We start from the raw sequence: 10,566 nt of genomic DNA on the forward strand, positions 1-10,566 counted from the left end.
CCCGATTCGTGGCCCTCGTCCCACTCTCGCTCCCACGCTCGCGCAAGCGGAACGGGGGAGAGCAGGACAGAGCGGGAGAGGCTGCAGTGGCGCAGCCCCCAGCTCGGAAGCAGACCTGGTACGACCGGTTGAGGTTGTGCGATGGCGAAGGGGGCGGTCGCGGGTACGGCGGTGGTGGTGTGCGCCGCGGCCGCGGCTGCGGCGGCGGTTGGGGTGGCGGTGGTGGTGTCACGGAGGAGGAAGAGGACGCGGGACGCGGAGGCGGGCAGGCGGAAGAAGGTGGCCGACGTGATCGAGGAGCTGGAGCAGACGTTGGCGACGCCGACGCCGCTGCTGCGCGGCATCGCGGACGCCATGGTGGAGGAGATGGAGCGCGGGCTGCGCGCCGACCCCCACGCGCCGCTCAAGATGCTCATCAGCTACGTCGACAATCTGCCCACGGGGTAACATCCTCCTCTGCTTCTTCGGGTTTGTTCTCATCATGGCCGAGTGGCATGAACGGCACGTTCGTTTTGTGTCAGTCTTGGCTGGAAATTGCGCAGTGTCGAGGTGGTTTGGAGTTCTGTAGTCTTCAGGCGGTTTGGAGCATGACTAGAAAAAACAAAAGAAAAAGGGAATTGCCGAAATAAGGTTCGATTTTTTTTTAAAAAAACTTGTTATGATACATATTGGTTCTGGAAGAAGGATCCGTTTTTGTTTTTTCCTCCCCGGGTTGTTGGTTCTATGTGCACCTTCAGCAATTTGTGAATATCTTCTGACATGACGCCTCAATTATCAGTTTTGATCATATAATGTGCCTGCATGAAGAATTATGATATGGCTCAGAACACAAGGATTTAAATAAAAACGTCACATACTGTTCGGTTTGTAGTGTTTGGAGGATGAGTAGAGACATGTGTACCCACATGCCTTCTCTAGCTCTCTTAATGAATGGGCCATTTGTATTTCCTACCTACTTGTCGGGCTTATTATTATCAAGGCTCAAGCCATTAAGAGGTATGGGTTTTTCCTTCTACCAAGGCAGGATCCAGGCAATGAGTGTTTGTGCATCGTGTTCTTTTTTTTTAGTCGGAATGGAAAAATCTAATTTAATATTTTATACTACCGATACTCAAATACTGTCCATTAAAATGATGTTGCCTTTTCAGAAAGAAATACTTTGATTGTGTTATACTTTTGTTTCTACGATATTTTGGAGACTGAAAAATCTGGACTGGGAAGTATTTGATAACAATCGTCAATGAAAATCCCATGAACAACTTGAGAACTAAATATGTGGAACCTACAAGACACGTTTCAGACATGAACCCATGAGCAGTATCTCAACTCTAATTGCATAACTAAAAGTCTCCTAATATGTGTCCGGCCAAAAGTGAAAGATCTTGAATTATCTCTTTCTGAAATCTTCTGCTCGTCTTTCCTCTGCTTTAATGACTTGTCCCACTACTTCAGGGATGAGCATGGGCTGTTTTATGCACTGGATCTTGGTGGGACCAACTTCCGTGTTCTACGGGTTCAGCTTGGAGGAAAGGAGAAACGTGCTGTCCAACAATATGAAGAGGTGCCCATTCCACCTCATCTGATGGTTGGGACTTCCACCGTAAGTACATTTGATTGCTCTACTAAATCCGTTCCTTTAGATCTCTTGTTTATTTTTACATGGTTTACTTACTTTCAAAAGCATGAATACAGGAACTATTTGATTTCATCGCGGCCGAGTTGGAAAGATTTGTTGAGACTGAAGGAGACGATTTCCACTTGCCTGAGGGCAGACATAGGGAACTGGGTTTCACCTTTTCTTTCCCAGTACACCAAACGTCGATATCGTCAGGCACCCTCGTTAAGTGGACAAAGGGATTTTGCATCAACGGCACGGTAACAATCAAATGATCACAGTACATACTTGGCTGACAGAATGATAATCGAATAAATCTTACTGTTATCTTTGATGACCAAGGCTTGCTCAAAGCGAAATTTCTTACCAAACACATGATTTTCACTATGAAATTCCCTGTTCATCTTAATATGGCAATTAAACTTCTCACATTTTATTCCTCTGAACCGACTTATTAATTGGACAGAAATTATCTTATAGCACTAGGGCTCTCCTTGCTTTTGACTTTTGGGTACTCTCCCTGACAAGTGTTCATCGACCACCTTGCACTGTTCTTCAGAATACGAGAAGTGTCTTTTATCCAATATTAGCATATACTATATTTGCTTTGATTTTGAACACGTGTAGTCCAAAACATAGAGCATGTTTAGAAAGATTACTTTTGATGTGATAGATCTGCTTGTCAGGACTCATTGTATTTCTTTCTACTGTCAAATATCCTGTAACCAGTGTGTAACTAGCCATAGATCTCTCACAAAGCATAGTTGTGCACAATTTACATTGTCTAGCTAGTTGTGCTTTTACATTGAAAAGTAATCTTTCTAAACATGCTCTATATGGCTAGTAACTTTGAGCACAATTTACATTGAAAATATTTAAAGATGCCTATAAAACTGCAGTATTCTAAATTACTCTAGCCAAAAGTGGAGTTATATTTCTTGTACAACTGCAGTGTACTAAATTACTAATAGGACTAACAACCATACCACTCATGTGCATTTTTTTATTATATATGGAGTCTAGACAAACCACGATAAGTTGCGATCTTTCCCTTCCCTGCTGTTTCATGGCAACTTATTTCCTGTTGGAGCATACATGGTGTTACTTTAAGCATCGTTTTAACTATATATCCACTTGAATTGCCATCACTGTTGTGCTTTTAGGTACTAAAATGTATTCATGTATCTGTGAAACCAGAGTTGTATTTGATATATGACTATAGGAGTCCTTATTTTTATCTGTATAACTACACCTTTTATAACTGGCCTCACCGAATAAGCAGTAGGAACCATTCTCTTCTTTCCTTTTTATCCGATTAATTTGGAGATCTATATCCTCTTGGTGAACCTAGAGGTGGCTTTTAACCTTGTTTTTGTAATATAACTAGCCAAATTGCTCGCATAACTGCATAGCTAGTACTAAAAAGACGTACATTGATGCTCAAATTTTTTCGAAAAGGGGCGCTTTATTACTTAAAAGGTTTAAGCATTACACTCGGCCTCTGCATAACTAAGATGCACACAGCCAACAAAGTCCTCACACCAAGGCAATAAAAGAATAAGGCGATATACAAGGAAAATGAAATTTGTATAACGCCTAAACTGAAGGTGGCTCAATCCTAAGATCATGCTGAGTGGTTTTTGTATGCAATTGAATGCTTATCACTGGAGAATTCATGTTTTTCTTGTATAGTTGTAACACTTCTCAACTATTTCTGATTTATCTGTATCATTATATTCTCGACCCACTAAAATAAGTGGTATTGATCTTTCTCTTTCTTCTCTCATTAGTGTGGGAAGTTCTAGCATCTTAAGATGGACATCGAGGCTTCTTTTAACCTTGTTTTTAGTAAGATACCAGTAATAGATAATGGATGGTTGCAGTGGTGTTATTTATGATTGATTTCTGTGAGCTCAGGTTGGGGAAGATGTGGTGGCTGAACTGAGCAGTGCTATGGAGAGGCAGGGGCTTGATATGAAAGTTACAGCTTTGGTTCGTAAGCTCATTTGCTCCTTCAATTATGTATCATCTTAAACATTTCAATGACTGGATTTTAGCTGTTGCCATTTCCTACGCATTCTGATGATGGCCTTAATCTTTTAGGTTATCAATATTGATGGAATGATCTGACAACATTTTTGTGCAGGTTAATGACACTGTAGGCACATTGGCTGGCGGGATATATGCTGATAATGATGTCGTTGCTGCTGTAATATTGGGCACTGGGACAAATGCAGCGTATGTTGAGCATGTAGATGCAATTCCAAAATGGAAGGGACCACTACCTAGATCAGGAAACATGGTTAGTGTCTGACTTCCTTTGTATGCTTGGAATACTGAAGGTCTTTTGCACCTTGTCCAGTCGTATAAATATCAAGTGCAACTTTTGTGTTGTATGATACTCACTTCAGTTGATAATTCAACAATTCGATTTTGATCTTTGGTATGCTGCAGGTAATCAACATGGAATGGGGAAACTTTAAGTCAGACAAGCTTCCCCGTTCTGACTACGATATTGCCTTGGATTTTGAAAGTTTGAACCCCGGCGAGCAGGTATGGTTTGTCTATTCTGGTTATTCCTGGCTATGTGTGGGTGTGTCATCTTGTCTAGCTCTTTGCCTCAGATGTATGAGAAGATGATTTCGGGCATGTATCTTGGAGAGGTTGTGCGAAGGATCTTGCTTAGGCTGGCTCATGATGCTTCCTTATTTGGTGATGTTGTTCCATCAAAATTGGAGAAACTATTTGTACTGAGGTGCGCTTCCATGTCCCACCCATTGAATCTTTAGCTTTATTCATAGAAAAAAATATAATTAAATATAATCTATATTGTGTGACACGCTTACTCTAAATTATGTTATTTATTATGGTTCTATCTATATATTTTTGTACTCTTGTTTTTTTTTCTTTTTTTTCAAAAAGGGAGGGCGCCCCACCTCTGCATCAGCATGATGCATACGGCCATTGTACATATATATGAAACTAATGAATCAATAGGTTAACAGTCTGGCAATTGGCAGTATTTGGTTGGTAGGTCTGGTCTCCATAGTTTGTGTACACTGTTATTAGTGAACATAAAATTCAGAGGCAACTGCCTGTAATGTTTTCAATTTTTCGACTCCGTTTTAGTTTTCTAGCGCATGGAACAAAAAGAGGTTTTCTGAAATTTTCTGTATGCTTTGGGATCAGCCCTTTCCAGCCAGCTCAGAAGTTTATCATAAAGTTTGCAAATCATAAGGGTCTCCACTCGTTTCAAAAATAAAAAATAAGGGTCTCCACTCTCCAGTTTAACCATGGCGAGTTTGTGGCTACTGGATTTGGACCTTGGAGCTCCCAGACTCCCACTACGCAAAACAAAACAAAATGAAAGAAGGAAAAAAAAATCTCTGTCACTGTCCCCTTAAGGCCCTACCATACACTAATCTCACGAAGAAGTGAAGCTCTGTTCTGTCTTTCAATGAAAATGAAATGGGGTTTCTCCTGTGAGTTAATTAGATGACAATGTATGTCCTTGGAGTGAATCATCAGAGTACACATATACAGTGGGCACAAAGAATAGCATCTTGACCTTTTTGACTATGGGCATATTAACTAATGATATTCCGTTCATTTTCGCTTGAATAGCTCAAAGGCCTAATGAAAGATGTAAATTCCAAGCTTGAGTGTGTAGTGTACACGATATTCAAGGGGGAAAAGCTTTTCCAGTGATATCATGACACAAAATTCATCAATATGCTTGTGTTCATTGGCAGTGCTTCTTTCCAATCGACCACAATTAATGAAGGATGCTAATGTGCTTAACCTGAAGAAACTTTGTTAAGCAGTAACTTATAATTGCGGTATTGCAGGACTCCGGATATGTCAGCCATGCATCATGACACCTCACATGATCTCAAACACCTTGGTGCTAAGCTGAAGGATATCCTGGGGGTATGTATGAATATGATGATACACGTACTCTAGAGAGGATATTGCTAAACCTGACCTTCAACAACCAATGACTCCTTGTCACATGCTTGAACTTACATCTAGGTTGCCGATACTTCGCTGGAAGCAAGATACATAACCCTTCACGTCTGCGACAAGGTCGCGGAGAGAGGCGCGCGCCTGGCTGCTGCCGGCATATACGGCATCCTGAAGAAGCTGGGCAGGGACAGAGCGCCGAGTGGCGGCTGTCCGAAGCAAAGGACCGTCGTCGCCATAGATGGAGGCCTCTACGAGCACTACAAGAAGTTCAGCTCCCGCGTCGAAGCGACGCTCGCGGAGCTGCTCGGTGAGGCGGCAGCCTCGTCGGTCGTCGTCAAGATGGCCAACGACGGCTCCGGCATCGGCGCCGCGCTTCTTGCGGCCTCACACTCCCAGTACAATGTCGTCGAGTAGTCCTAAGGAGAGGGAGTGAGCTCCTGGCGCAGCTTCTTGCTTTCGCCTGGATCACTTATTTTGCCATTTCTCTCCACCGATAGCTAGTCTTGTGCCAATGAGTTCCGTTTGCAACCGCGGGAAGGCGGAAACGGAGACGGAGGTTAGAATGACGCCGCTCCTTTCCTGCCAATTCTTTTTCCCTAAACCTGCAAGTTTCTGTTGCGATGCCATGTCGCGAACCAAACAGAGGAGACCTGCCTGCATGTGAGATCTTCTATAATTCAGAATAAGGAGGGTGGTACATATGATCACATAATCGAAACATTTATGATTTCTTCTGTTTCGCGATCCACATACTATATATGTATGCAATACATGTTCAGTTTTTCTAAACTGAAAATGGCTCCTCCACCATGAGCAGCTACCATGGAATGTGGGTAATGTAAATCAAAGAATCCTTTTTTTTAACCTGTTTTTTTTTTTGGAACCTGGCTAATCAATCAAAAGAATGTGGAGCTAGGTTTGGAATTGTAACCCTCTCCTCTCCTACAGTATGCTAAACTTGTAGTACTACTTGAATGAGCTTCATCCTTTGCCTGCTTACAGGCGCTGTTGCTTGCTCCTTAATTCAGACAGTGCTGTCGAAGTCACTCGTGTACTCCCGGAGCGTCTGCAAGAGCGGAGTCGCCCTGCCCTTCTGGTGCGTCTGCTCGGAACACTTGAGCAGCATCTGCAGCACGACCTTCATGGTCGGCCGCGACGACGGCGGGGACGCTGTCGTGCACATCAGGCCTAGCCTGAACACGAATTCGATCTCCTCCGAGAACCCCGCGTTTCTGATGCGACTATCTGTGGCTCCGTCGATGCTCCTTCCTGACTCGTCCAGGCGCCGCACCCATTCCGCCAGGGACCCGTCCTCACCGCCGTCGCTGGCCGCCCGGCCGGTGGTGAGCTCCAGGAGCACCACGCCGAAGCTGTACACGTCCACCTTCTCCGTCACACTCGTCGTGTTAGCGCACTCTGCACACCAGCATGTGAAGGTGTGAAAATTCAGCTACTGACGAGTGACGACCAGGGATGTTTTGGTTCCTTACCCGGAGCCATGTAGCCGGACGACCTGGCAACGGCGGACATGGTGTCGGGCGTGCCGGCCTGCACCAGCATCCTGGCCAGCCCGAAGTCCGCGACCTTGGTTCGGAACTCGGAGTCCAGCAAGATGTTGCTGGTCTTGACGTTCCGGTGAACGATGGGCGGGGAGCACTCGTGGTGCATGTAGCAGAGCCCCTGCGCGGCGTCGACGGCGACTCTGATCCTCGTGGGCCAGTCCAAACCACCCTCGTTGGACGACGCGGAGTGCCCGGCGCCGTTGGGGAGAGCGTGCCTGTGGAGCCACCCGTCGAGGCTGCCGTTGTCCATGTAGTCGTACACGAGGAGCTTGTCGGCGGAGTCGGCGTGGGAGAGGCAGCACAGGAGCCTGACGATGTTCTTGTGCCGGACGCCGCCGAGGATGCTGGCCTCCGACTCGAACTCGCGCTCCAGCCTCTCTTCCACCTTCCGGGCGCTCCGTATTTTTTTCACGGCAACGGCGCTGTCCTTGCCGATGTACCGGTTAGTGTACGCGGGTAACGCGGCGCGGTACACGCGCCCCGACCAGCCGCTGCCAATGAGATTCTCTTCGGTAATCGCCCGGAGTATGTCTGCCTCCCCGAACCCCAGATTGGTCTGGAAAGACGTCATCTTCCAGCCACCGTCCTGTGCGGCGCGCTTCCTTTTCCTGATGTCGCGGACGATGAAGAAGGCCAAGGCCACGATGAGGACAACGAGCGTGCCGCCAATGAACAGGAGGCCAGTGCGGAGCGCCGGCCACATGCCCCCGGAGGAGGAGGCGGCTTGTGATCCCGCGGCACAGATGCGCACGCCTGTGAGGTAGCCTGGCCCCAGATCGGCATGGCAGAGGCCGGGGTTATCGAGGAAGCTCCGGTCGTAAGCGGCGGTGGCGAGCCCTGCCGGTACCTGGCCTTGGAGCTGGTTGGATGACAGGTTGAGCGAGCTGAGCTGTAGCCAGGCAAGCGGCGGCGGCATGTCGCCGGATAGCTTGTTTGACGACAGGTCAAGTGCGTCGAGCACCCGCATGGCGCCCAATTCAGCCGGTATCTCGCCGGCCAGCTGATTCCTGCTCAGGTCCAGCTGCGTCAGGTAGCTGAGCTTGGCTACGCTCCTTGGGATCTCGCCAGAGAGCTGGTTACCGGACAAGTTCATTGCCTGCAGCAGCGGCATGCCGTTGCCGATGTCCGCGGGGAGCTCGCCGTGGAGGTAGGCAAGTGACAAATCGAGGTGCCGGAGCGAAGCGCATCGGTACAGGCTGGTCGGAAAGGCGCTGGTGATGTCGTTGTTGGAGATGTTGAGGCTCGTGAGGCGGGAGAGGCCGCCGATGGTGTCGGGGAACGGGCCGGCGACGCCGGTGTTGGCGAGGGAGAGGCTGGTGACGCGCCCGGAGGACGCGTCGCAGGTCACGTAGGGCCAGGTGCAGTGGTCGCTCGAGCCGTTCCATGCCGCGAGCACGGGCGGGTCGCCCCACGCGCGCTTGATCTGCATCAGCGAATGCCTCTCGTCGGCGGCCTGGGCGGCCGCGGGGTGCAGGATGCAGCAGGGTAGCACGAGCAGTAGGAGGAGGGACGCGCGACATGTCAAGGCCGCCATGGCAAGGCAGTAGTAGGAGGCGGGTTGTTTTTTTTTGTTTTTGTTTCGACAAACGTGCCTTTTATATTGTTTTAGATGTATTTATTAAGAAAGCCCGAGGCTCCCACCAACCGTTGCGTCCGATTATCGTCGATAAATCGGCCACCAACCGTCGTGCAGGCGGACGCGTCTGCGGCCCGTCCGCGTCCGTCGGCGGGAAGTCTGCACCAGTTTAGCTGCTTTGCCTAGTGCGGCGTACAGTACCAGTTTAGCTGCTTTGCCTAGTCAGCTTTCACCGTCCATCTGCGAGCTAGCATGAACATACTACATCATTGCTAGTTTTGTGTCAGTTTCACATTCAGATTTCAGTCCTGAACATACATCAGTGCTAGATTGAACATCAGAATCAGGTTTCAGAATCAGTCCTGAACATACGTATCAGATTCAGGTTTCACATTCAGTTTGCAAACTAGCTGCTTTTTCCGTGTGCATACATCAGTGCTACAAAACACGCGTCCAAATGACATTCAGATTTCAGGGCACGCCGATATACTTTTTTTTTTTAGCTTAGCACGCCGATATACTTGAGAATACAGAAAGACTAAGATCAACCCGGCAGCTCGCAGTCGATTCAACTGAGCGAGCGGAAAGGGCAGGGCCAGGAGGTGCTCCTTCGGGACCAAGGAGGAGAACGCGGCGCTTCGCTTCGTTACGACTTATGACGTAGCAGGCCTCGCAGGTCATGTCCGCCAAGTCTGCTGCGTTTCTGCGGTCTGTCCGTGAAGCCGTTTACCTGATTTAGACGGCACGGACCAAGCGGGAACGATGACTTCGGGGTGATGGGAGTGACATGGCTCGGCTCGTGGTCAGTGGTTTTCTTCACATGGATGATGATTCAAGTAGCGGACTGGCCGACAAAAGATCAATTCGTTCGAACATCTCCAGGAGGAGGACTCACGCGTGGAGTCAGGATTTGAACAAAGGGAGGCGAGTCACGACAAAAAGAAAATAACATGACAAATCTGTACTTCCTATATAGTGTACCAATAGCAAGTCATATGGACGGTTGGATTTTTCCAATCTGACGGCTCAAATTTAATGGCCTATGATACAGTACTACGTGGCTGCATATAGACCATTGAATATGTCTGAAACCCACATTGCATGGATTGGCTGTGCACTCATTCCCTGTGCTGCGTGCGCGCCGTCTCGGATGAAGTTTGTAGGATGCACGTGATCCTCCCATCACTATCCAGAAATTTGTAGCAGCTACTCCCTCTGTACCACAATACTTATCGTTGGGGAAATTTGCCCCAACGACAAGTATTGTGGTACAGAGGGAGTAGAATGCATGCGGTAGTAGCTGGTTAGATTTGTAATACGTACAATACTATAGCGACAAGTAGGCTATCATGATGAGAGAGAGAAAGAGAAGGCATGCAGTAGAGCAGCGAGAATATCAGGTGATACCGCCACTTATATGCTTCCATGATACTAATTCAAAAGAAAAATTATACAATTCAAAAAATTCTGAAAGAAATCATGGATGTTCGCAACATATGTGTCTACAAACCCTAAAAAAATCAGATCCAAATTCAAATTGTACAATGAGAAACAAAAAAAAAATTCAGCATGAATAGTGTCAATAAAGACAAAACATAAATAGTGTGAAAACTACACTATTCACAACAGATTTGTCTTTTTTGTTTCTCAATGTATATATTGAATTTGGATCTGAATTTTTTAGGGTTTGTAGACACATATGTTGCGAAAATCCATGATTTTTTTGGGATTTTTTGAAACCTTTAAATATGAATATTTTTTGAATTGGTATCATGAGAGCATATAAGTGTTGGTATCATGGGGCATAGTCACATAAACTGGAAAACGATTTTCTACCGTGGAAGCAA

General features: G+C 46.9%; 2 protein-coding genes across 2 annotated transcripts; one reads left to right on the plus strand and one right to left on the minus strand.

Moving 5' to 3' along the window:
• The first annotated feature begins 31 nt into the window (after nt 1–31).
• LOC119276844 (hexokinase-6-like) lies at nt 32–6,315 on the plus strand. The gene is made up of 9 exons (XM_037558012.1): nt 32–443; nt 1,453–1,600; nt 1,693–1,875; nt 3,533–3,607; nt 3,762–3,917; nt 4,070–4,168; nt 4,240–4,370; nt 5,464–5,545; nt 5,648–6,315. The coding sequence occupies exons 1-9, from the start codon at nt 142–144 to the stop codon at nt 5,993–5,995; spliced, it is 1,524 nt and encodes a 507-aa protein (XP_037413909.1). The 5' UTR covers nt 32–141; the 3' UTR covers nt 5,996–6,315.
• Nucleotides 6,316–6,443: 128 nt separating this feature from the next.
• LOC119276843 (receptor-like protein kinase HSL1) lies at nt 6,444–8,694 on the minus strand. Its single transcript, XM_037558011.1, has 2 exons — nt 7,072–8,694; nt 6,444–6,997 (listed from the first exon to the last, which is right to left on the minus strand). Exons 1-2 carry the CDS (start codon nt 8,675–8,677, stop codon nt 6,606–6,608), a joined length of 1,998 nt encoding a protein of 665 aa, XP_037413908.1. The 5' UTR covers nt 8,678–8,694; the 3' UTR covers nt 6,444–6,605.
• Between the last annotated feature and the right edge of the window lie 1,872 nt (nt 8,695–10,566).

This window comes from Triticum dicoccoides, chromosome 3B (genome assembly GCF_002162155.2).
Source record: "Triticum dicoccoides isolate Atlit2015 ecotype Zavitan chromosome 3B, WEW_v2.0, whole genome shotgun sequence".
NCBI lineage: Eukaryota > Viridiplantae > Streptophyta > Magnoliopsida > Poales > Poaceae > Triticum > Triticum dicoccoides.